Source organism: Meriones unguiculatus, chromosome 6 (assembly GCF_030254825.1).
Source record: "Meriones unguiculatus strain TT.TT164.6M chromosome 6, Bangor_MerUng_6.1, whole genome shotgun sequence".
NCBI classification, from domain to species: Eukaryota; Metazoa; Chordata; class Mammalia; order Rodentia; family Muridae; genus Meriones; species Meriones unguiculatus.
The window spans coordinates 21,940,879-21,967,853 of record NC_083354.1 but is presented as its reverse complement, the minus strand read 5'-3'; the positions used below and the strand labels follow the sequence as shown (position 1 = coordinate 21,967,853).

The 26,975-nt window shown below is 38.8% G+C and overlaps 1 protein-coding gene across 4 annotated transcripts in view; it reads left to right on the top strand.

The window, feature by feature from the left end:
- The window catches only part of Herc1 (HECT and RLD domain containing E3 ubiquitin protein ligase family member 1), a 163,842-nt gene that overhangs the window by 119,505 nt on the left and 17,362 nt on the right, over window positions 1-26,975 (top strand). For 2 of the 4 annotated variants that reach the window (XM_060384853.1, XM_060384851.1), the window contains 21 exons: window positions 143-343; window positions 1,400-1,574; window positions 2,448-2,718; window positions 2,840-3,053; window positions 3,973-4,178; window positions 4,681-4,808; window positions 6,363-6,490; window positions 8,327-8,527; window positions 10,069-10,199; window positions 11,454-11,653; window positions 11,857-11,962; window positions 14,605-14,751; window positions 15,085-15,186; window positions 18,145-18,318; window positions 19,475-19,768; window positions 21,158-21,223; window positions 21,390-21,515; window positions 22,379-22,517; window positions 23,571-23,752; window positions 24,405-24,560; window positions 25,843-25,965. In XM_060384853.1, coding sequence (XP_060240836.1) covers window positions 143-343; window positions 1,400-1,574; window positions 2,448-2,718; window positions 2,840-3,053; window positions 3,973-4,178; window positions 4,681-4,808; window positions 6,363-6,490; window positions 8,327-8,527; window positions 10,069-10,199; window positions 11,454-11,653; window positions 11,857-11,962; window positions 14,605-14,751; window positions 15,085-15,186; window positions 18,145-18,318; window positions 19,475-19,768; window positions 21,158-21,223; window positions 21,390-21,515; window positions 22,379-22,517; window positions 23,571-23,752; window positions 24,405-24,560; window positions 25,843-25,965 — 3,470 coding nt within the window. Of the gene's footprint in view, window positions 1-142; window positions 344-1,399; window positions 1,575-2,447; window positions 2,719-2,839; window positions 3,054-3,921; window positions 4,179-4,680; window positions 4,809-6,362; window positions 6,491-8,326; window positions 8,528-10,068; window positions 10,200-11,453; window positions 11,654-11,856; window positions 11,963-14,604; window positions 14,752-15,084; window positions 15,187-18,144; window positions 18,319-19,474; window positions 19,769-21,157; window positions 21,224-21,389; window positions 21,516-22,378; window positions 22,518-23,570; window positions 23,753-24,404; window positions 24,561-25,842; window positions 25,966-26,975 lie in introns of all 4 variants that reach the window. The other 2 variants (XM_060384852.1, XM_060384850.1) reach the window with 1 other exon arrangement.

Genomic DNA, 26,975 nt, shown 5'->3' with positions numbered 1-26,975 from the left:
CTCCAGGAGATGGTGCTATAGTTCATGGTATGGGTTTTGGATTTTGACTTCTTGAACATTTTAGATTTTTGTTAAAATAACCATTCTTAGCAGAACTATGCCCTGTTTATATTCACATGATATATATTTATTTGAATTCCAGAAGACTGGGACATGTTAGATGTTGATGAAGATGAAAAACTTACAGGTGAAGAAGAATTTGAATTGCTTGCTGGACCCCTTGGCTTAAATGACCGGCGCATTGTGCCAGAGCCAGTTCAGTTCCCTGACAGTGACCCACTGGGAGCATCAGTGGCAATGGTCACAGCTACCAACAGTATGGAAGAGACTCTGATGCAAATTGGTGAGCTGAAAGGCTGATTGTCATTGATTTAATTGCCTGCTTTAATATTTTTCTTAGGTAAATAATGGTTTAACCTCACACCAGCAAGTCTCTTTAGTGAGTTGATGGGGGAGGGACACTGAGTATAGGCCAGAGGTTTAACAGGAGGGTTTTTTTTTTTTCTATTCTTTCCAACCTTATTGTTTGTTTGTTTATTGTTTCTTTTTTTGAGACAGGGTTTTTCTGTGTAGTCCTGGCTGTCCTGGACTTGCTTTGTAGACCAGGCTGACCTTGAATGCACAGAGATCTGCCTGCCTGTGCCTCCCCGAGTGCTGGGATTACAGGCGCCACCATGCCCTGCTCTATGTTATTTTTTTGAGACAGGGTCTTTGATTGAACCTAATCAGAGCTCATTGATTTGTCTAGACTGGCCAGTTTACATGTGCACACCCTCCCACACACATCACAGTTTAAAAATTGGCACTATTAATGACTCAGCTCTTTATTTGTACTCAAAGCATATTTTATTTGTATCTTCCCTGGCGCTGAAGCAATGGATCAGTGGTGGGAGCACTTGCTGCTCTTGTCAGACGATCCTGGGTTCTGTTCCCAGTTCCTACGTGGCTGTTCACATTGTAACTCCAGTTACAATGCAAGGGATTTGATGATCTTTTTTTGCTTCCTTGGGCACTGCACACTCATGGTACACACACACACACACACACACACACATAAATATATATATACTTGCAGGCAAAATATTCATATATATATATAATAAAAATGTTTTTTTTAAAAAAACTATGCCTTTCCTATATCTGTTAATATCAGAAGTGACACATAAAAAAGTATTAAGAAAAACAAACCTGTATTTAATGTAAATTTTCTTCTGTTAACTCAGAAATCTTTTATATTTAACATAATAAGGAATTTTCTGCTAATTCTAGGTGAACAAAACACATGTCTTGCTATATGTCTTTGAAGAGTAGAACCTACATAAAATGAGGGGAAAAATTCAATAGTCCACAAAGTCAATAGTCTTACTTTGTTGAGAACTGAACAAAATCCTGCTTTCAGGTTGCCATGGCTCTGTGGAAAAGAGTTCCTCAGGAAGAGTGACATTAGGAGAGCAGGCAGCAGCCCTTGCAAACCCTCATGACCGAGTTGTGGCTTTAAGGAGGGTGACTGCTGCTGCTCAAGTCCTTCTGGCGAGAACCATGGTCATGCGGGCACTGTCTCTTCTCTCCGTCAGGTGAGTGTTGCTGTGCCAAGTGAGGCAGCCAGCATCTGATGAATTCACACAGGTCGGGGATAGAGAGCGTTCAAAACTTGCAGTTATGTCGTTGAATGAATTTGGGTTAGACTTAGTCATTATTGGTATTTATTCAGTTGGTTCTTTTTAGGTTGAAATAATGCCAATTTAGTAAGAACGTCAGCTGTGTATCTTTTTTGTTGTTCCAGAAACTGGGAATTGAGCTGTTTAGTTGGTACTAAGTAGAAATTAAAGAGTGAACTAGTGTTTCTGCAGGACTATATAAAGATTAGACGTGAGACAGTGGTTACTTCTGAAGGCACAGTGGCTGTGAGGAGCCCCCTTGAGGTGCTGCTGGAGTTTTCTGTTTCTTGACCTAGAGAGTGGTTACCTGGGGATTTCCAGACTAAAAGTGTAGGTTCTGTGACCGTCCTAAAGTCATAGTCCAGCAATTTAGTGATAACTCTTAGTGGTTACAATATTCCTAAAAAGGAAAAAGTTTACATGACTTTTTCAATTTTACATCATGTTTTGATATAAGGACATGTGTGATTAATGATGGTACAGCTTTTGTTTGTTTTGGGTTTATGGTGAGGATGGTATGTATGTGGGGTTCACAGTTGCTCCTTAAGAAACCTGCTTTCTTGGCTGGAGAGATGGCTCAGAGGTTAAGAGCGCTGGCTTCTCTTCCAGAGGTCCTGAGTTCAATTCCGAGCAACCACATGGTGGCTCACAGCCATCTATGTGAGATCTGGTGCCCTCTTCTGGCCTGCAGGTGTACGTGCAGGCAGAACGCTGGATATATAATAAATCGTTAAAAATAAAAAAATAAAAAGGGAATTTATAAAGAAACTTGTTTTCTTTGTCTGACAGTGGTTCCAGTTGTAGCCTGGCTGCTGGCCTTGAATCTCTGGGGTTAACAGATATCCGCACGCTGGTTCGGTTAATGTGCTTAGCTGCAGCAGGGAGAGCTGGGCTTTCCACCAGCCCCTCTGCCGTGGCCAGCACCTCAGAGCGCTCACGAGGTGGGCACAGCAAGGCCAGCAAGCCCATTTCCTGCCTGGCCTACCTAAGCACAGCGGTGGGGTGCCTGGCATCAAATACTCCAAGTGCTGCAAAGCTGCTGGTGCAGCTGTGTACACAGGTAAGGCCGCTTCAGCAATTCCTGCACTCTATCCTGGAGATTCTTAAAGAACATTTGAAATTAGCCTTTTTGTTCCAATAATATGTAAAAAATAAACTATTTGTCCTGATTGCCTCTTCAGAACTTGATTTCTGCTGCAACAGGTGTCAATCTCACCACAGTTGATGATCCAATTCAGCGGAAGTTTCTCCCCAGCTTTCTCCGTGGAATTGCTGAAGAAAATAAGCTTGTTACCTCCCCAAACTTTGTTGTAACTCAGGCCCTTGTGGCATTATTGGCAGACAAAGGGGCCAAACTGAGACCTAATTATGATAAGTCAGAAATAGAAAAGAAAGGTAGGTTTCATACTGTTTGAGTACAGTCTTCTAATTGATTTAGTTCATGTCTTAAGAGTGTGGTTTTGCATTGTGTGTAATGTAAAAAGAATTGTAATGTAATGTAAAAAGAATTAGAGATAACCTGGTTTTCTGAGACAGGGCCTAACTGTAGTCCCAGGTTGTCCTCATACCTGCACTCCTCTTGTGTCTCTTAAGCACTGGAATTACAGTTTGCACAGACATTGAAATAAATATTAGAAAATATATCACTTAGTGTAGTTACAGATAATGGCTTGAATCAACTTACATGGTAGGGCTCTTTAATACAATTTAAGGAGAGATAGTATTGAAGATAACGCTTTGAAAGTACAGCTTAAGTTACCCTTTAATCTTCATTCTAATCACGAACATTTAGCTGAGGTTGATGAGCTTTAGGATCTCTTGGTGTAGTTCTTTTACTAGCTATTAAGATCCAGTTTCTAGAATTATTTCTTTGGTGCTGAGTATTGGAGTCTAAGACCTTGTGTGTTCTGAGCATGCGCTCTGTCGCTGAGCCATAACTCCAGTTATGTCCCTGTTAAGCAGCAGGCACTAGCTAGTTATTCTTAAGGGCCCATTGCCTTTGCATAGGCCAGAAAATGTTTGCTGTATTCCCAGTCTCAATCCTTAGAGCAGGGACTGTTTACTGCTGTATAATAAAATGTTAATTTGTAGTAGATCAGACTTATTATAGAATTTGATGTGAAATAAATACTTTGTATTTTATAAGCATAGTAAAATTGCTTACAAAAGAGCTAATTTATAAGAGAAATGGGTTAACCCATTTTTGTTTGTTCATCACTACCAACTCTCACCTGGGCATCATTTCATTGTTTTGTCTAAGCAGGTTTTATTGCCCAATTGCATGCCCATCCTTCCTATGATCCTTCTGCTGTAGGCCCTCTGGAGCTGGCTAATGCCCTGGCAGCCTGCTGCCTCTCCTCTAGGCTGTCCTCACAGCACAGGCAATGGGCTGCTCAACAGCTTGTACGTACTCTTGCTGCTCATGACCGTGACAACCAGACTGCTCCACAGACACTCGCTGACATGGGAGGAGATCTTAGAAAATGCTCTGTTATCAAGTTGGAGGCTCATCAAAATAGAGTATGTATTTTGAGCATAAGGTGTGTTGATTACCTGTCTGACTGCTGAGAGCGTAGGTCTTGGTGTCTCTTTTCTGTGTATCTTTTTCTTATACACATACATTGGGTAAAATGCTTACCATCCAAGCCTGATGTGATCCAAAGGGAACCCACAGTAGAGAAGAGAACTGACACCCCACCCCCCGAAATGTGACTGCCACTTGTTCACTTGTGGCATGTGTGTTCTCTCCCATATACACATATAGAAATGATAACAAATAAAATAAAAGTGTATAAAAAAGATTTTAATAGGCCTTAAATAATTTGAAGGAGCTTGGAAGAGTACTTTAAAGCTGTACTCTAAATAGGTATTTTACAAGGCATTGAGAAAATGAAACCACGTATATTGAATCACAATCATGGATGTATTTACAGTTTCATGGTAGACAACTTTTATAGAACGTCAAATGATGGAGTCCTTTAAATCCAAACTTGGCTTAGCTTATCTGTTTTAATTTTTCTAGGTAATGACATGTGTTTGGTGTAATAAAAAAGGCCTGTTGGCTACCAGTGGCAACGATGGCACTATTCGAGTGTGGAATGTGACCAAGAAGCAGTACTCTCTGCAGCAGACCTGTGTGTTCAGTAGACTGTAAGTGCTTGTTCCACTGGCGGGAAGTGGAGGCGGGCTCCACGGGCCTCACTTGTTTATGCTAATTAGCCATTCTCAGTAAGACTGTAAGATTTTGCTAAGTCTCCACAGAGTATGTTTAACTTTTCATAGTAGTAATTCAGGAAATAAATCCTTATACTCTATTTAGGCTTACAAAAAATTAGAATAGGGCCTTACTAGGAAATACATTTTTAGTTATATTAAATATGTAATTTATATATTTTTATAAATATACAAATATATTTATATGTAGCATATTTTAATATGAATAATTATATATAGTTATATATAACTTATATATAAGTTTTCTCAAATATATAATATAATCAAATATAATTTTGACATACTATCAAAATTAGTATACTGTTTTATCACTCTTCAGTAGTTTTTTGTGAAGTAGAGTAAATTGCTTTTATATCAGCGTGTTGCACTCTTATAGTACTGTATCTAGCTTTAAGTATTTCTTTAATTTTTTTTAATTGATTTAACAATTTTTTATTATAAAAAAACTTTCAAATAAAAAAAAATCACATTGAAGTTAACAAAGCCCAAAGTGTATGCATCCCATTGAACTTCCCACTTAGAATGGCAGCTGGGAAATGTTGTGCTAGATTTTACACTAACACTATTAAATATATTTTTATTTGCTTGTTACCATGAAAAACAGAAACTCCACAAAAGTTAGAAATAAAATACAATTGGCTTTATACCCGCTTGTGTAACTCGTGTCCATTACCCACTTTTAGTCCTTCCTCACATCCTAGTATTTAGCCTCTTTTGTGTTTTTTTTTTTCTACAGATTATATTATGCCTACACATACATTTGTTTGCATATACATATGTTATTGGCTAGAATTGACAAATGAGGAAGATCATGTGTTGTTTTTTTATGAGATTGTGTGACCTCACTTGGTATTTTACATTCTAAGTACATTTTTCTACAAATTTTGCATTATGTTTTTATTTATAACTGAGTATTATTTCATTTCATATATACAACAAAATTTTATTACACATTCATCTGTTGATAAGACAGCTAGATGGTTTCCAATTTTTTTGTTACAGTTAAAAAATAGTAATAAATATGTGAGTACAAATATCCTAATAGTAGAGTTCTCAGTGTATATATGATAGTTATGTTTTTAATTTTTGAGAACTCTCCAAACTAATTTTCGTAATGGCTGTATTAATTTGTGTCACACCAACAGTGACTTTGGTGAAGCTCAGTTCTTTCCTGTGGGTATTTATTTTCTGAAACATTTTGTATAAATTTGGCATAGAGAAATCAGTATACTCTGGTAACTGTCTACAACCCAGAACAATTCTGAATGTCTCTGCTGACAAATTCTATCCTAGTTATGAGTAGTTGAAGCATCATTCTTTCATAGTTGACATCTCCGTGACGGCAAATACTGCTGACCAAGAATATCCTATGATAATTAGTCTGTATTCACCCTTACTTCAAAGTTTGAAATCTAGCTTAATAATTTAGAAATGGGGATGGAAACCATATACTCATCTGTTGCATTTTAGGGAAGGGGATGCTGAGGAAAGCCTTGGATCACCCAGCGACCCAAGCTTCTCACCTGTTTCCTGGAGTATCAGTGGCAAATACCTAGCTGGGGCTTTGGAGAAGATGGTAAACATTTGGCAAGTTAATGGTAAGAGTCGTGCAAGTGGAGTGGGTATGGCTCAGCCTTCCTCTCACTTACTCTTGGAGGCTAAGCAGTGGCTTCGCTTTACCTGGAAATCCATGAACTGTTGAAAAGCTATGAAAATACTGCACAGGATACACTTCCTGGGAGTGTTAGTTACCTACTTTTGTAAACCAAAATTTCTTTTAATACAGCAGGAAATAGTCTTTGAGAGAAGTAGTAGTTACTGGATTTTAAGCTCTGTAATTTTTAGTCACTTGAAATAGCTCTATTATTTATGTTTCTTTCAGAGATAAAAAAAATTCTGTTAGGTGTTTTTATATTTATTTGTTTGTTAATTTATTTAGGTGTATGCATATGGCATGGTGAATGTGTTGGAGAATAACTTGAGGTTGGTTTTCTCCTTCCACCATGTGGATCCCAAGGATTGAACTTAGGTTATTAGACTTAGCAGCAAGTGCCTTTACCCACAAAGCTATCTCAGTCACCCTTTTGTATTGTACCTCTCTGGGAAAAAAAATGCTGCTGTAACTTTGGATTTACTAGCATTTGCTTATTCTTACATAGTTAAGAAGTGACTGTTGTCATTCACATAGTAGAAGAGCAGCTAGTCTTAGCCATAGGTGAATTACTCATCATTTGGGTTTTCAGTAATTATTAACAGTCACTGAGCATACTGGCCCATGGAATTTCAGTACTTAGGAGGCAGAGGCAGGGGGATTGCTGAGTGTTGGAGGTCAGTACGGGCTACAGAGTGAGGCTTGTGTCAAAAACAAGTAAACCAAAAGCAGAAGTATCTTAGTGATGTTGCCTTCAGCCTTCTCCCAGTGTCCTGGAAAAGAAACATGTGCCACTTTGCCAGCAATAGGAAAGCACTTAAGTGTTTTCCGTTTTCTATTAAGTGTATTTATTTTTATTCTGTCTTCTATAGAAGTACTTTGTTATATAAGTAGGTACATAAAAGACTGTTGACTTGAATGATGTGTAAGACATGAATAAAAGATCTTGTTTTCACAGGCCTTTAGATTCACAGACTATTGTGAATTGGAGGCTCCATTGGGTGTATTAGCTAATAATATTTTTCTCTTGTTCTTTTTTGAACTTTCTGTTTATTCTTATTTTTGGAGACAGGTTCTGTTGTATGACACTGGTGACCCTTAATCCATATAAATAAAGACACCAAGACCTTTTAATATTTCAAAGCTTAGGCCTGAGCTGGGTAGACTTTCAGCTAGATCATCTAAGTTAACCCAGCCACTTGCCCCATCCAGCCATGTGGATAGCTATACCTTCCAGGCCCATAGTCATGTCTGTCTCCTGGTAAAAGTTTTTTTCTTTCCTCAGAGTTCCTTCCTTTCTCCCAGGAAGTCCCACCTTCCCTTCTCTTTCTGCCCAACTATAAGCTGTCAGCAACTTTTATTATCCAATCAGGGACAATTTGAGAGGCAAGGTTCACACAGTGTCATCCTAAGTATGTAAGACTCTGCTCCTAGGACAAGGATCCTATGGGGCAAGCAGCTAACGCTTAACCATATAGTAGTTCCTGATCAACTGCAACAAGGGTCTCCAGATAGATACACACAGAGAGAGATTGAGAAATACGTTTTGAGGGACATATCTATCCCTCACTGAATTCCATGCCAGCCAGGGATCAATTGTTCGGTCTGTCTGTCTGTCTCTATATCTAATCTATATCTATATTGATATGCCATGGGGAGACCAGAGTGGCCTTAAGCTCACAGAGATCTACCTATCTTGATTGCTAGAATTAAAGGTGTGTGCCACCACCCCTGGCACGAGTTAAATAAGTGTGAGTTAACATTTTTATTTCTCTCTCTGTAGGAGGGAAAGGATTAGTAGATATTCAGCCTCACTGGGTGTCTGCCCTGGCTTGGCCAGAAGAAGGTCCAGCCACAGCCTGGTCAGGAGAATCTTCAGAGTTACTGCTGGTGGGACGGATGGACGGGTCTCTAGGACTGATTGAAGTTGTTGATGTGTCCACTATGCAGCGCCGAGAACTGGAACACTGCTATCGAAAGGATGGTAAGAAGTTATACTATTCAAGAGAGTAGACAAAAAGACAAAAAGGGTTTTGGTTGAATATAAATGCTGAGTGAATGTTACTTTTGGCATTGTTTCTAATATTTCCACTACATATTTGACTTTAATTAATTACTGAATTGAAATGTTTCTCTCCCTCCTCTGTGTCTCTCTGTCAAAGGGAAATTTCTCTTAGTTACACCATATTAGTCGTTTGTCCTTTATGTGAATGATTTAACATAACAGGATCCAAATATCCCTTAAAAGTTAAGAGTTGTAGAGGAAGAGAAAAATCGTTGGTAGAACAAATTGTTAACAAGTAAGTGAAAGGGAAGGTGGAAGAGGAAGGTTCCTAGACTCAGCAGATGAGTTTTTTCTTTACTGAGTACCTTTGAGTAAGTGCATGTCTTACTAGCAGTTTTTATCAGTTATTTGGGTGGAGTTGAGTAATTCAGAGGTCATAGTGCTGATTTATATGGTACTCTGTTTGACAGGAGATTTGTTTGTTAGGTTTTGTTTTTGTTTTCTGAGTTTTTTGTTTGATTCTTTTGTTTTGGTTAGTTAGTTGGTTTTTGGCTTTTTGAAACAGGGTTTCTTTGTGTAACACCCCTGGCTGCCCTAGAACTAACTCACTGGCTGGCCTCAAACAGAGATCTACCTGTCTCTGCCTCCCGAGTGCTGGGATTAAAGGTGTTTGCCACCATGGCGGGTGGTTTTGGACTTCTTACAATCCACTTTTAAAAATTTGATAACTTCATAGGGTTCAAAAGTTAGAAAGTTTTGAAAGGTTTAGAAGTACAATTTTATCTGTTCATCCTCCCCTTCCCACTGCCCCCTTCACATTCTGGCCTCTAGGTTCTATTTCCTACTTCCCAGCCTTACAGAAAAGCAGTGGTGGTTAGAGGCTAGGGTGGACAGCCCTGAGAGCCCGAGAATACTGACTAGGATCTCACAGGAAGTGAGTGGGTGATTTCCTATGGCTGATGCTGCTTCAGTTCTCAGATTCATAGTAGGTCCTACACCTACATAGTAGGTCATACACCAGGTCCTTCTCTTTCCCAAGAGACTTCTCTTGGGAAAGAGAAGGACCTGATGTACTGCCTTAATACTAAGGCACTTCCTTCTTTCCTTCCTTCCTTCCTTGCTTCCTTCCTTCCTTCCTCCCTCCCTCCCTCCCTCCCTCCCTCCCTTCCTTCCTTCCTTTCTCCCTTCCTCCCTCCCTCCCCCCTCCCTCCCTTCCCTCCCTCCCTCCCTCCCTCCCTTCCTTCCTTCCTTCCTTCCTTCCTTCCTTCCTTCCTTCCTTCCTTCTTTTCTTTTAACAACCTTCTGGGAAAGAAAGAAATGTTAAAAGTGAGGTCATTTCTTTCACTCATAAATGACATTCTTAAGGTGGATTACATTGGCTCTGTGCTGAAGCTGTAATTTGTTAGCTGTGTGGAAGTTTTCTTGCTATGCTGATAGAAGTACAGATGTTTTTCAAAGCATCTAGTGAGGTTTCTAGATAATGAAAAATCTCTTTTCTTCTTGTGTTTTTATCATGGTAGTGTCTGTCACTTGCATTGCTTGGTTCAGTGAAGATAGACCGTTTGCAGTAGGATATTTTGATGGAAAATTATTAATGGGAACAAAGGACCCACTCGAGAAAGGAGGCATTGTTCTCATTGATGCACATAAGGTAAAGAAATCTTGATAGCTGCTTTTTTTTTTTTTTTTGTAGTTTTGTTTGGAAATGGTTTCTTCGAAGATATTTTGCCTTGGTCATTTATGATTTAATGTTATATTGTTACACAAAGTCTTTGTGCCATGTGTTCACATAGAAAAAAAAAATTTTTTTAAATCAAGCTACAAAGAGAGTTAAATGGGAGCGCCCTTGAAATATCCCCTGTCTAGTGTCTCCCTTAATGCCAGAACTTTCACTGATGCAAAGGTGGTTCCCCAGAGATTTTCATTCCTGGAGTTTACATGGCCACCCAAGCAGGTGACAGAGATGGTTCAAAGTCTTCGAGCACTGGCTAGGCTGCCCAAGGACCCAGGTCCAGTTTCTGACATTTACTGCGGCAGCTCACAGCCATCTTAACTCCAGTTCCCAGGGTTCCTGTGCTCTCTTCTGGCTTCTGCATGCACTAGATATGCACATAGTGCACAGACATGCAGGGAGGCAAAATACTCACATGCATAAATTAAAATCATTAAAAAATTAGAAGAAAAGCACAGTGATCAGAACATAGAAACACAAACCATGGCCTTGGCTCTCATAAGGATTCTCACTAATTTGGGGTAGATATTGCTTTTATTTGTTTGTTTCTGTCATTTTCACATTGTAGTGGTTACCAGTCAATAAAGTAATGCAGTACACACACGCAGAAGAAAGGCGCTGCATCTTTTCAGAGCCGCGTCTGCATTATTTATACACTTGACACTTATGCAGTACACACACGCAGAAGAAAGGCGCTGCATCTTTCCAGAGCCGCGTCTGCATTATTTATACACTTGACATTTATTCAGTACACACACGCAGAAGAAAGGCGCTGCATCTTTCCAGAGCCGCGTCTGCATTATTTATACACTTGACACTTATGCAGTACACACACGCAGAAGAAAGGCGCTGCATCTTTCCAGAGCCGCGTCTACATTATTTATACACTTGACATTTATTCAGTACACACACGCAGAAGAAAGGCACTGCATCTTTCCAGAGCCGCGTTTGCATTATTTATACACTTGACATTTATTCAGCTTCTACGTAATGTAGACTGTATTTAAAGAAGGGGCTGATTAGGGCTAGGAATTATACGGAAATAATCTGATTCGTGTAAAAGGTCTTGATTTTAAAGCAATTGAGTTATCAAAGTACCATCCACAAACTAATGAATATAAAGTACCCACTATGAAGCGAGTATTACTCTGATTTTTTCCCTACCATTTTAAGGAGACTCTTGTTAGTATGAAATGGGACCCGACAGGCCATATTCTTATGACATGTGCCAAAGAAGAAAATGTGAAACTCTGGGGGCCTGTTTCAGAATGCTGGCGCTGTCTGCATTCGCTCTGCCATCCATCCACTGTAAATGGCATCGCCTGGTGCGGCCTTCCAGGGAAAGGATCCAAGATGCAGTTACTGATGGCCACGTATGTTATAAATTTGTATAAATTTGTGTGTTGGTTTTTATGGAAGTGTAGACTGTTACTTGCAGTAGTATTACTTCTCAGTAATTTCTGTTTACTATTACTGTTTTATAATGTGTAACGCCATAAAATTACCTAAGAGAAATAAAGAGCATACTTTTAGATTTTCATTTAATATATTCTTCTTTTGTTATTTTCTTTTTAAGTGGCTGTCAAAATGGCTTAGTGTGTGTTTGGTGTATTCCACAAGATACCACACAGACTGGTATGGCCAGCTCAGAAGGATGGTGGGACCTGGAATCAAATTGTCAGGTAATATGTAGCTGAAACCATAGTACAATAACTCCTCCTCAGTGAGGTATTTGGTCCTCTATCTGAAGGGCATGACCCATCAGGGAACTGTACATAATTGTAATTTTTATAAGTCAAGGACACCATCATTCTGGTAGCAGTGAGGTGTTTAATACGGTGATCATTTTGGTGATAAACAAAATGGATGTTGTGGACACACTAGTCCTGAGTGAAGTCTGGTACAATGGAGTGACACTGTGAGAGGTCCCAGCCAGGGTGTCTTTATCAGTGCCAGAACTTCACCTGCACAGAATGATTAGTTTGAAAGAAAAGTTATGAGCCTGGATACTTACAAAGGCATCTAGATACGTTACATAAACTCATGAATCTGGGAATTGGAAAGTATAGAGAAGAAAAAGCACAGACAAAAACCCCCCAGGAAGCACACATGCTTCATCTCAAACTGGACTTCCTAAACTTTTCCTGCTCTCAACCTCTTCACCTAAGAAACTCTCACCACCCTGGTGTAGGTATATATTAGGTGAGTACAACTAATATTCATTGATTTTAGAAAAATCATGATGAAATTTATGTTAGAATGACACTTTGGTGTACATGTGATTTCACCATTTTTTAAAGAGCAAAGCAAATTTACATCCTTTTGGGATATATGTGCTTGTTTATTTTTATGTTAAAAAGTAAGTCTTCGTTGAGTGTTTGATAAGGGAAGACATAGAACATCTTCATTATCCTTTAGATTTAATTAATTTTTGATTTTATAATTGTCAATACAGAGAACACTTTTTGCATAAAATACATAGTACAAGCATTTAGAACCATTTCAAAAATTTTTAGAAATTCTATTTTAATTCCAAGCCAAAAGATTTTTTTTAATGAAACTGATCAATGGCTTAAACAGCAAATTTTAAAATCAAATACTCAAATGTAATACATACCAAAGATGCAATAGTTTGATACTTGCTGTGGAATGGCAATAGAAAAATACAAAAACACTGTTTTCCGTACTTTTCCATACAACTATTCCATACAAATCACAGTTTTCCATACAGCTATTACATTTTAGTAAGAACAAAAACTTTGTAAAAATCACTATAGTTTATAACATGCAGTCTCAAGTTTTAACCAAGACGCTTCTTGAAACCCTCCTTGTTGTTGAACAGTGTGAACAGGCACAATGCAGGGCACACATGCTCAGAACCAGGGCTGGCGTAAGTCATACAATGCAAAGGCAATTGGGTCAGAGACACCGTGGATTCCTATGTGCTGGATTCTGCAGTTTTTAGTCATGGTGTATTCGGGAAACCTTTTATGTTGCCAGATGTTTCAGAGCCTGGTAGGCCCTGACCCTGTTTCATAAGTGTTGATGTAAGTGCTCAGCTGTTGCACAGCTGATTGTCACCTCCCTAGAATTAAGAGCGTATTGTTAATAAAGTAGTTAATTGCTTTAAGTAGGAGCCAAACCACCTACCATTTTAAGTAAAAACTCTAAATAATTAGATACTAATATTGGCATTTCGCAGTTCTTTAAAAACAAAACAAAACTGAATTCTGATTAAACTGAATCTATGAACAGTTTGCAGCTTCCTTTTGCCTGTGATACAAACACTCTTTGAAAGTTCTATTTAGTGGCCTTTGGGTAGATAAGTGCATCAGTCTTAACTTATATAAAGAGAAGGATGAAGAGGTAAATGATAAGAGGAAAGGGCTACAGAAGTGGAAATGAGATCAGTAAAGGTAAATATAGTTTACTTTTTGTCCAAGTGAGTTGACCTGTGCACTGGCCTTAGCCTTCTCACTTCAAAAACTGGCAGAACGAATATGTTGATGAGACATTAACTGTTTAGAGCCAATGGAACCTGGGAGAATGGAGCCTAAAAATGAGACAGACTAAAATCTCGTGCAATAACCAACTTTATTCAGAGCATCAGACAATTTATACTCCAAGGTTAAGAAGTAAATTGTATAAGAGTAAATTGTACAAATCACAAGGACAAGCCACACATGGTTAAAACGTTTTCCTGTATTGGCAAATAAATAACAATAGCCAGTTGTAATGAATCATCTGAAGTAAACTCACTCCTATCTACTCTACCTGGGAGGAACATTGAAAACATATTCCAAGAACAATTTTGTGTTTTGAAGAAACTGAGGTTACAAGACTCTTGTCTTGTTTTCTTGGAGTGTTCTCACAAGCACAGAGGATTTTTCTCTCCCAACTCCATTCTTGAACTGTGTTCCAACAGACATAGTTTTAGAGGCAGAACCGTCAGCCAACAATAGGAAATCCTATTTGTATGGAGTGGGCACAAGCAGTGGTAAGTATTAGGTGAGAAAATAAAAATGATATGAAGCTAAAATTGTAAAATAAACTATTGTCACAAGAAAAGTCAGATTTTTTTGTCTCACAGATTGGAACTTTGAAATGTAGTAATTTCTGCTTGTTTAAAGAACAGAAAATTGGTTTTAAAAAGTATAAAACAGCTGGGTTACTGCCTTCTTGTTATTCATCAAGATAAGTAACTTTTGGGAGAAAGTATCTCTACCTCAATCCCCAGTTTCGTATTGCTGAAATGTGAAATTTCCAAGACTGGGCCTGTGAAGTATATTTTAAACTAATATTTATTCAAAACAATGAATTATAGGATGGCTTTCGGAAGTCATCAGGAGCCAAGTGTGTTTATCAGCTGCGGGGACACATCACTCCTGTTCGGACTGTGGCCTTCAGTTCTGATGGCTTGGCCTTGGTGTCTGGTGGACTTGGAGGGCTTATGAACATTTGGTCTTTAAGGGTAAGGATACAGATTTTTTTAAAAAATATTTTACTTTAGTTTGGATCATATATAGTAAAAATTAATCAGTCTTAAGAATATTCATGTAACAGTGTCTTGGATAGTTAAGAAGTTCCTGTAGAGTCATCTCTAAAAGAACCGATCTTCTGTTCTTTGGGTTTCTTACTGATGAGTATTTTTTAAATGAAAAGTGGGTATTAGGCTATAAATTGAACGTTGTTGAATTCAGCTCAGTTAAAATTTGTAATGTATATTTTGTGAATGTAAAGTAACAAATGTGTCAACAGTGCCTAAAGTCAAGAAATGAGTTTTGATAAATATATCTCGTTTTAGGATGGCTCTGTCTTGCAAACTGTTGTGATAGGCTCTGGAGCTATTCAGACCACAGTATGGATTCCAGAAGTTGGGGTAGCTGCCTGCTCAAATAGATCAAAGGTAACGAACAGATACACCAAACCATAGATTATGAGCCTAGAGAAGTTTTAGAAATTACAGTTCAAGCCCTCCCCAACACAGAGAACAAATGCTGTCTGAAAGATTACTATTGCCCAAGATAGGCAACTAATAGTAGAAGGGAGTTAACCCTGGGCATGCTCGTTTCTCATCTCACACCTTTCTGTTACACCTGGGCTTTGCTGAAAGGGATTGATTTTTTTTTTTAATAATTTATTTTCATTGGAAGACATAGGAGATTCTAATTTTCTCACATGATTTTTGGCAGCACTAAACTATGTCAGAAAAATAGTGGGAAAAAAATCTCCAAAGATATTTAAGTATCCAAAATATATCATGGCTCTGAAATGTAAGATTCTAGCAAAGTGCTAGCCAGCCTGCTGTGAAGAAATTCTGTTGTGCAGTACAGCAGTCTTCATACTCTCTCTCTCTTTTTTTTTTTAAACTTGGTAATGTCATTATTTTTATTATTTCTTGACATAAATGTATAGCGATATGTACATAGTATACACTATCCATTGTGATAATGAAATATAACAAAACTCACAACACAGAATCATGTTTTCATGTCATTTGACAGAAATTAAGGTTCAAACAATTTTTTTTCCTCTAATTTCAGAAAACATGACAAGAACACACAATATCAAATACTTGGCATATGTGATGACTAATCATTTTCTTGGTTTTTAGAAAAATATTACAAAGGAGTTTTTTACTAAAAAACATAAAAGCAGGATTATTATTTTTAATTTTTCACAGCCAAATATGTTATTAAGGCTCTCATCTTTTTGGCGTATTTGTTGTTTTGTGTTATACCGCTGTTGATGGACATTTATATTACAATACTGAATGACAACTGTAACATTCTATCACTTCTGAGGAGATGTAGTAAGGATAGCAAGTTTAAGGAAGCTACTGTTCTTGTAAGAGTGTTTATTCCAATTTGCACATAGCAATACTTTATAAAAGGATGATAAAGGGTAAATAACTAAACATAGAATAATTTAAAACAAAGAGTACTGCATTAAATTGAGCAATAACCTTATTTATCCTTAGTGCCAAAATTCTAGTGAAAGTCAGTTGTTCAATTATTTTTTTCCTTTATTCCTCCTCTCTCTCTCTTCTGTTTTTTTGTTTTTTGTTTCAGACACTGTCCTGGAACTCACTGTGTAGATGAGGCTAACCTTGAACTAACAGAGGTCCGTCTGCCTCTGCCTCCCTGTTTAATTATTCCACTTACAATTTTAAGATATTTGAAGCTTTTTATTGCTCAGGAGCCTTTTATTTGTTGTTGTTGTTGTGGAATACTGAGTAGCTTAAGAGGTAACATCTGCCCTGTCTCAGGTGAAATAAGGCTGATCCACAATCTGTCAGGTGTCTGTGTCTTTATTAACTGTAATAGTGGGTTAGATAATACTGCCACAATAATTATAGGGTTAATAATATTAGCCCATACTTTTAAATTATCTAAAATACCCTGAGACTTGGAAGTAAAGTACTTATTGTGCATGCAACTCTAGAAAGCTATGCCAGAAACAGAAGTGTGACTGTCTACTACACATCTGTGGGTTGACTGGAGTGTTGACATTAGCCACTATGATTTAAGGCTGAACCTGACCAAAAAAAAAATAATAATAATAAATAAATAAATAAATAAACAAACAAACAATTGCTTGCCAATATCTCCTTTGGAAGATAGAGAACTAAAATAAGATTCCAGAGATCTAAAACAGTTCATTTTGTTCCTGCCAGCACAATTCTTCCTAGGAGAGAGAGCTTCCTGGTACATCCCACTTAACCGTGTTCCCAAGGCCATGCACAATAATTTTGTTCATTTTAATGTTAAAGAGTTTTGCAGTGCTGAGAATTAAAGCCAAGGCATCAATACTAGTTAAATACTACCACTAAGATATATAACCTTCACTCATAATGCACCTTTTAAAAAACAAAAATGAAATAATTTAAACATATTTTGAGTATTACAATAGCAAAGAAATTGGTCAAGATTACTCTGGTAGAAATATGTCAGGATTACAACATTGGAATGTTTACCTCCAAAATGCAGGATATTTCTAGACATTCTTACTACATTTGTATGATTAGGGCTACATATTCTGCTGGAAGCTATTACATGTAATGACTTACATAGCTATGGTACCAAGCTATATTCAAAATTTGGCTCCATGCCTCATTGTGGTGATCTTATAAAAGAAACTTATGGAGCTTAATTTCCTCAACAGTAAAATGAAAATGACAACATTCTCTACACTCTTATGAAGTAAATTGTTACAATAAATAATTCAACTAATCTATGGAAAACATTTTTAAATATGTCCTACTTCACAATTTTAATTATTTGAGATGGGACTCCACATGTCAACTTCATATTCTTAGGAACAAAGCCAGTGTGCTGTTTGACTTACATTTTATGTGCTTAAATGGTGTTAAAAGAGAAGCTATTATCCTATGTGAATGGTCCTACTAAAAGTAAAACTACACGCTAAGCAATCCTAGGATGCATTTAAGATTAGCAATGTGGTGTGCAGCACCCTCAGCACTGCAAACAGCTGTTGAGCCTGCTGCGGGGAGTAGGGCAACTCTGGGCTCACGCTGCGCTCCGAGGAAACAACTCTTCAGTTCTCCTAGTGTGGTAGTCATGTCAGACTGTGAGCCTTGTCTTACAAGTCCCATGAACCAGCAGATAATTGATGTTTTTAAAGAAAATTTGTTGAGGTGATTCACACTTACTATTTTTATTCATTTGTTTAACTTAGACAAAAATTGGATGTTTTAAAAGTTCTATAGACTTTTCTGCTTGTAAAATGGAAAAGTAGTTAATCCAGTTACTGGAGAGAATTTCTCAGGTTGAATGATGGTGGTATGATTTTTTAATCTTTTGTATAGGGAAATTAATCATATGGCATGATTTACTTTTACTAGGATGTTTTGGTTGTGAACTGTACAGCAGAATGGGCTTCTGCCAATCACATTTTAGCAACCTGCAGGACAGCCCTGAAACAACAGGGTATTCTGGGATTAAACATGGCTCCCTGCATGAGAGCATTCCTGGAACGGCTACCCATGATGCTTCAAGAGCAATATGCCTATGAAAAGGTAACTCATGACCCTAACTCCCATAGTGCTTGGTGCTTTGTAATTTGGATCTCCCTCCACCCACCCACCCAAAGACATGAAGTTTGAGGAAAATAAGTGCAGTGATATGGGCAGAAATGAAGTCACTTGCACCGAAGCAGTTGTTCAGTTAATCTTAAACCCACTCTTTATATTCGTCTAAGTAAAATGAAACTGTGAACCTTAAGTTTGTAGTGTTGATACATTCTTTCAGATGGTTTGTTGACTCCAAGGCCAGGTAATTTCACTGAAGAATTTGCCTGGGTTTCATCTTCATGGCCTTTGTCATAGGTTTGCTCTGCTGTGATTAAAGACTGACATAAAAGAGAACTTGCTTCTCATGACTGCCAAGGTTGACTGCTGCAGGGAGAGAAGTGTGAGGGCTCAGCTCTCTGTGACTGACGTTATCTGCCTTGTTTATGGTCAAAAGATGCACACGCATGTGCAGTCTAGTGTGATCCCATGTTGGATTCTGGAACAAAAAGGGCTACAGTGGCCAAATAAAGTTCTGCTTTGAGTAATGCTGTATTAGCACAAGTTTCTTAGTTTTGATTAATGCCACGACTATATAAGGTTATTTATACATATATAAATTATACTATATATTCTATTTTATGAATGCTATTATTATATAAGGCTATTTACATATAAATATACTGAATAATTTATTAATGCAGTATGTTTATATAAGGTTATTTGTATATAAATATACTATATATTCTATTTTATCTAAATATGTCTTTAAATATAAAAATTTATTTTATATAAACATATATATATATAAATGGGCTGGAGAGATGGCTCAGAGGTTAAGATCACTGGCTGCTCTTCTAGAGGCTCTGAGTTCAATTCCTAGCAACCACATGGTGCCTCACAACCATCTGTAAGGAGATCTGGTTCCCTCTTCTGGCATGCAGGCAGAATACTGTGTACATAATAAAAAACTCTACTTAAATATATAACTATTTCATATAAAATGTGTATTTACATAACTAGTAAAGAGAATGCTACATAATCTTCACTCAATTTTCTCTAACATATATATGTGTATCATTCTCTTTACTAGTTCTATAAGCTTTCATAACATAGTAAGTTCATTCAGAATATCTGACACCAGCATTTTTTTGTTTTTTCTTAGCCTCATGTGGTTTGTGGTGACCAGCTTGTTCATAGCCCCTACATGCAATGTCTGGCTTCCCTTGCTGTGGGGCTTCATCTGGATCAGCTGCTGTGTAGCCCTCCAGTGCCACCACACCACCAGAACTGCCTCCCAGATCCTACGTCCTGGAATCCGAATGAGTGGGCCTGGTTAGAATGCTTCTCAACTACCATCAAGGCTGCAGAAGCCCTGACCAATGGAGCCCCATTTCCAGAGTCCTTTACTGTCCCAGACCTGGAGCCTGTTCCCGAGGATGAGCTAGTCCTCCTCATGGTAAGGGCAGCAGGAGCTGCTGTTACTTGTAGTGGAGGTTGTGCCATGGCTGCCTGGCCTGCCACAGTTCCTTTGCTGGCTTGACCAGCAGTGACAAGCCCTTAGATAAACTCATTATATTTCCTACTGTATGGCTGCTCAAGCCTGTAGAGACAGAGCCTTCTGAATCTGCCAACTCCGTACAGGAGTTCCATACTTCACTCTTTTCTTCCTCCGTAGGTGCTTGCTAAGTGCCTTAAGTACACATGTGCTTAGTTTTCCTCTGCTCATTTTATGGGCTTTATGCCACACGGAGATGCTGAATTAGTCCACGCTTTAAACATGTTAGTAATCAGCATCAAGCGAGAATACAGAAGAGCATTCAGTGTGTCCTTTCTTTTTTACTGTATTTGATATTGTCTAGCTGTAGAAATGGAGATGACGGTAAAATGCCAATGTAAGGGGGTACAAGCAAGCACCTGATTTAACCTTAGTTAAGGTTTATTTGTGCAAGTGTTTGAACATAAAAATGAAAACACAGCAGGAATTGAATAAAACTATCTGAAAACATTTTTAATCAAGAAATGTCTTTCATGGTGTTGTGAATGTTACACTCAGCATACCTGCCTGAGTTCAGTCCCCAGCACCAGCACCACATACAAATAAGAGAATAGAGAGGAGTGAAATAAAGTACAACAGAACAGAATATAGCAGGGTTTTTTGGACCCCATTTGGCCCTAATATCATCTTACAGATAAGAAAGCTGAAGCCCTGATAAGAGCTACCTGATAAACTAAACAAAGAATCTAGGGTGATAGTTATGTACATGGCCTTGCACCCATAGGTACTCAGTAAACCTGAATGATTAGCCTTGAACCTAGTGATAGTGAAAGTGTGTATAAAAAAAAGTAAATATTTGAAGCCGGGTGTGAGGCGGTGGTGCCCACCTATAATCCCAGCACTCAGGGAGGAAGAGCCAGGTGGATTTCTGTGAGTTCAAGGCCAGCCTGGTCAACAAAGTGAGTCTAGGACAGCCAAGGCTACACAGAGAAACTCTGTCTCAAAAAAAAAAAAAAGTGTGTGTGTGTAAATATTAGAATGTAAAAAGCAACTTTGAAAATACTTTGGTATTGGACTTGCTGGTTGGGAAGGCATAGACCTATAGCCCCAACTTTTCTAGGAGGAAAAAGGAAGAGAATTTTGATCCCAAGAGTTTGAAGCCAGCTGACTTGAGCATCACAGTGAGACCCTGTCTTTTTTAAACACAAAACAAAGTGAGAACAACTAATAAGAACAAGTCCTCTTGACTTGTCCTGCTATCACCATGTTCTTCAGAAAAGCGTTATCACTAACAGAGCAGACGAGTCCTAACAAAGCATCACTGGTTTTGGTGTGTGCTCTGTCTTACAGGATAACAGCAAGTGGATCAATGGCATGGATGAACAAATTATGTCTTGGGCCACTTCCAGACCCGAGGTCAGTAAAGATAGACCTATGTGGTGGGCTTCAGTCAGTCTTTTGATTGTAAAGGCATGTGTTTCTGTGTCCTTCTGTTTCCTGTAGAGGTCACATGCTTATGCTCAGTGTATATTTGTTTGAGCAACTGGATGAACCTAACTTTAGGTGCCTGTGGGTTTTCTAGGACTGGCACCTGGGAGGTAAATGTGATGTCTACTTATGGGGTGCTGGCAGGCATGGACAGCTGGCCGAAGCTGGAAGAAATGTAATGGTACCAGCTATAGCACCTTCCTTCTCACAGGCCCAACAGGTAACTAACTAGAAGAGTGAAGAGCAAAGAAGAAATGTGGGAATTCCAATTGCTGTCAGTAACTTATTTGGGGTTAAAGCTTATCAGTTTTGTAGTCTAGGTGGTGAAACATGAAGGAACCTCATTTTATATGTGGTCTCCAAATAAAAGCTTGCTAAGGTTTTATTGTACTGAAGACATTTTAGTAAGTTTCTAAAATTTTCTCTCTTGCAAATGTAGTGAATTAATATCACAATGGACTAGGCCAGTGCAGTGTAAATGTATGGAAGCTGAGCAAATCTTAATCACTGTTCTCTTTGGGAATATAAACTATCTAGGATCTTTAGACTTTATTGATACCCCTCCTTTCATGTAATAGTTATGGTACTGTATTCCCATACCATCCTTGAAGCCACTTCACCTGTCCCAGAGTTCACTGCTGTTCCCTATGTGTTTCCATTCCAGTTTCTGCCTCTTTCTACACCAGGCTTTAAAAATTCCCCATTGCTTTTCTTCTTTCTTTCCTTAGGTTGTTGTTGTTTAACTGTGCAGTTAACTGAAATCTCATGTGTCTAAACTCTTTCAGTGAGATGGGCCTCATATGTGCCTTGATTATTATCAGAAGTATAGTAATCAAAGGTTCTAGGGAAGCCACAGTTAGGCCAGTTTTTCTGCTTTGGTACAAAGGAAAAAAGAAGTGGTAGAGCTATCCTCAGGTACATGAAATCACCTAAAATGCCTGAATGTTAGAGATAAACAATAAGGGTAATGGGGGGGGTAATGTTTTTATTTATTCTTAGATAATTTCATGCACGTACACAATATATCTTGATCATGTCTGACTCAAATAAGAATAGTGTTTTTAATTCTGTGTTTTATACTAGGTTATATGTGGTCAGAACTGTACCTTTGTCATCCAGGCCAATGGCACAGTGTTGGCTTGTGGGGAAGGAAGCTATGGAAGATTAGGGCAAGGAAATTCAGATGACCTTCATGTGCTGACTGTCATTTCAGCCCTGCAAGGTGAGGCTGCCCTGGATTTAAAGTGGTTAGAAAACAGTGACCTGGCTGTAGGAGTGTGCATATCTACTGGAACTCCTCCCAACTGTGGAACCCAAGGGGGGTTGCTTATGTTTGGGCTCTAGTTAGGTACTCTGTACAGCCTTAATTTCCACATTTTATGTAGTTCATAAGTAGGAGCGCTACAATCTAGCAGCATATATATTTGAGATCCAAGGAAAACAAAATGTTTAAAATTATAAAAAAACTGCAATTAGGTATCTCTGTGTGTGTGGGTGTGTCTGTTTCATTAACATAAAAACACTTCATGAAAATCTCCAACTGTGCTAGAGAGTTTAAAGGATATCTCTGACAGAGATTTGTGTCACTTGAAACAGAATGCCTCAAGAAAAGCCACTGCAGGGTCTCATGGATCCTAATGCTTGCAGTAAGGGCTATCCAACCTTTGAACATTGTGACATGATGTCACCTGCTAATTAGGCCACATCCCTAGCTATATTGGGATATATTTGGCCTACAGGCTGTAAGGTGAGCATGCTTTTTCATGGAGAACACAAATACTCTTAAGTAATTGCTTTTACTTAAGCCTTCTCAGTGAGATCACAGGAGATTCCTGTAGAACTGGGTGATAGACTGCTGCATTGTAGATGGGAACACAGGCAGGGCTCCTACCTGCTCTTTCTAGTCCCTGGCTCTGGACCCGTGTCCTAATCATCATACCACTTTGCAGCTCAATCTCTGCAACTGTGGAAAATGGGAATGGTGGTATCTGCCACTTGCTCTGTGTGAAAGGAGAAATAAGACAATCCTGATAAAGCAGTTGTAGGAGTGACTAGAATGTCATCTTTAGTGGCTGTAATGGCTGTTCTTGTCCTCCCTCGTCTTTATCATTTGTGTGACTGCTCCCAGATATACCAGGTTATGTCTATAAATTTTATTTGAAGTTTCTTATCACACAGTATTATTTTGGTGCTTTTCAAATCTGAGGGCATTCTATAGTGGCTACAAGAGAGATAGTTTACAGTTGGTACCTCTTGTGTTTCTTCTGTCTTCTAGGCTTTGTGGTGACACAGCTGGTGACTTCCTGTGGCTCTGATGGGCACTCAATGGCCCTGACAGAAAGTGGTGAAGTCTTTAGCTGGGGAGATGGGGACTATGGCAAACTTGGCCATGGGAACAGCGACAGGCAGCGCCGGCCAAGGCAGATTGAGGCCTTACAAGGAGAAGAAGTGGTGCAGGTCAGGCACAGAATGAATAAGTTTGCCTTTTAGTGTAAATACAGAGTTTTTAAATAGCATTCTGAAGTTTAGCTAGCAGGAATAGTATAAAAACAGATTTCATGGACAGTATAATAGATTCACTATTTTTGGTTATGTAGGCTCATTCCTGAGCTTTTTAGAAATTAAATGGCTTTTAATGTTAGAATGGACTTAACTTTTCCAAGCCAGCAGACTTGGTTTGTGATAGGATAACTGCAGGCTCTTGGAAAAACAAAACAAAACAAAACACCAATGGATTAGGTCCTCCACACAGTTCTTGGTAGGTGGTGAAGTTTTGTTGTAAAGAGATGTGCATGTCTGTAGGATCAGCTAGTGATCAAAGATAATACTGTAAAATCACATATCACCCTAGAGTTTACTATAAATTTTTTTCTCATTTATCTCCTTTAGTCTAGGTTAGCACACACAGCAAAAAGAATAATGACAGTTCTTCCTGGGTCTGCTTGGTTTTTCTGAACCTGCTGAGGCAGATCAGGAGGGTACATGAGCAGGTAGACTCCTTAGTCTTCACTTGTCAGCCAGTTATACTGCTACATTCCTAGCCGAAAGCGACTGCCTTCTTTCCTAGTCTCCCTTCTTACAAGCCTTTTTCTCCTTGATTCTGTCCTAGATGTCTTGTGGCTTCAAGCATTCAGCAGTGGTGACATCAGATGGCAAACTCTTCACCTTTGGGAATGGTGACTATGGTCGTCTGGGTCTCGGAAACACCTCTAACAAAAAACTTCCGGAGAGAGTGACTGCCCTGGAAGGATATCAGATTGGACAGGCATGGCATAAGTCAATGTGGTGCTGTAGTTGATAGTAATTTCTTACCTCTTCTGTTTGCACGTAGATGTTCGTCTATCATTCAGAAAGACCAGAATCACTAGTTGTGTTTAACCTCTGTATCTTTTATTTGGCATACTTTATAATTTTTCATGAGTTTTTCCCAGTGTGAAAAAGTCACAGTTTTGGCCCCTAGTCTTGGATGTGGCTGTTTAAAAACACCATCCATCCAAAACCCATCCCAAACGCCATCCAAAAAACGCTATCACACCTTGCTGTATAGTCTTTTAAAAAGCTGGGTGTGGTGGCATATATCTGTAATCCCCGCATTTGAAAGGCTGAAAAGCAGCGAGATCAAGAGTTCAAGCACCAGAAGCTCCACAAGGAGAACCAAAAAAAATCTGGGCCCAGAGGGCCCTCCAGAGACCAATGCTCCAACCAAGGACCATGCATGGGGAGGACCTAGACCCTCTGCTCAGATGTCACCCATTGGCAACTCAGTCTCCAAGTGGAGCAGGGGCTGTCTGTGACTTGAAATCAGTGGCTGGCTTTTTGATCACATCTCCCTGATGGGGGTGGGGAACATCCTTGCCAGGCCATAGAGGAAGACAGTGCAGCCAGTCCTGATGAGACCTGATAGGCTAGGATCAGATAGTAGAGGAAGAGGACCTCTCCCTATCAGTAGAAGGTCATAGGGGGAGAAGATGGAGAGAGGGTGGGACTGGGAGGAGATGAGGGAGGGGGCCACAGCCGGGATACAAAAGTGAATAGAGTTCAGGCATAGCCTAGGTTATGTATCAGGACCTCATCTCAAATAAGCAAGCAAACAGCAGCAGCAACACAAAACTGCCTTTATGTAGAACAGCTTTTTTGTTGCTCCTGTGTGGCAGTGTTGAGTTATATAGCTGAATTTTTCCCTCTTTGCATACACATTGAAAGTGTCTCAATAATGGGTAAGATGTCTTGACTTCCCTCTGTAGTTGCTGAGATAGCCTGTGTACTGAATGAGTTACATGTACTTTTTCCTGCCTTTTATACTTTTATGTTCTTAGCTACAGATGCTTGAAGGATTTTACTTTGAAGAAAGTAAAGTAATAATTTAGGGATCTTGGGAATTCTAGTTGATGTGTTTGGGTTAACATTTGGAGCAGTTACCAAAACCAGTAAGACTCTTCGGAAACAGCACATGAAAATTTTCAGTCAAGAAGAGAAAAAGTTCTGGGAATAGAGTTTGTGTTCAGGTTAGATGATCTGTTCACTGAGTAGTCTGATGTTTCTCCAAGGTGGCCTGTGGACTGAACCACACCTTGGCAGTGTCAGCAGACGGCTCCATGGTGTGGGCATTTGGAGATGGAGACTATGGAAAACTGGGCTTAGGAAATTCCACTGCAAAATCTTCCCCTCAGGTCAGTTACTGCCTTAAATCCTAGTTTTTGTACAGTAGAACTTAGGCTTTGCTTTTCTCAGTATATCTTTTGATTTGAAAGTACTTTAGCTTGAACATTTTTGTAATTGTGACAAGAGTTTAAGGCCCTCAGTTGCTTATTCTTAAATGTCCAGCATTCTAGATCTTGACTTTTAAATAAGCCATTACTAAGGAAAAATGGATGTAAACATTCTGCAAGTGTGAGCCTCTGTCTTCGCAGACAGGTTGAGTGCCCTATGACTTGTCCCATGCAAAGACGGAACAGGAACTTCCAGGGTCCTTATGAGGACTCATGAGTAGATATTACAACTCTGCCTGCAGCCACTGTTCCAGCTCATCACCATTGAATTGTACATCTTTAAAAATGTGTGTGTGTATGTATTTATATAAAAAGAAATGAGTGCGTATAAAATCAACTAGGAACAGTTAGTCACATTTTAGGTTCCTTGGTTCCGCAAACCTCCTGTGAATCTTTGTTATAAAATGGGATTTCCTTGCATATTTGATAAAACAGCATGACATGATTGACTTTGTTTTCAACTTGTTTGCTATCATATATTGTCTGTGACATGTTAATAGTTGCTTGATGAATATTCAAATTGGAGTTTAGAGAAGCAGAAAACTTCCTTTCTGGGGAATGCTGAAGGCAGCTCTTACCAAATGGGAAAGCAAAAAGAAAAGCAAACTGACAGGAAGCTGCTTGTGGTCTCACAAAATTGTGCCATGTTCTTTAAATGGTCATGGTTTTCTTTGGTTTCTGCTACCTCATGGAATGCTCCACTTCGCATGTGTTCCTGAGAATGTTAGCCAGACTTCCTTAGCCTCAGCACTCTCCCCCCAACACTCAGTTACCACTGAGAGCAGTAGGAGAAAATAATATTTAAGAATATGATTTAGGTAAATATAAGTCAGTGACAATTGGCCTTTTTATTGGAGATAGTACTTGATGTTATAAATGCCAATAGGAAAATTCAAGAAGTTTTTGCTTGT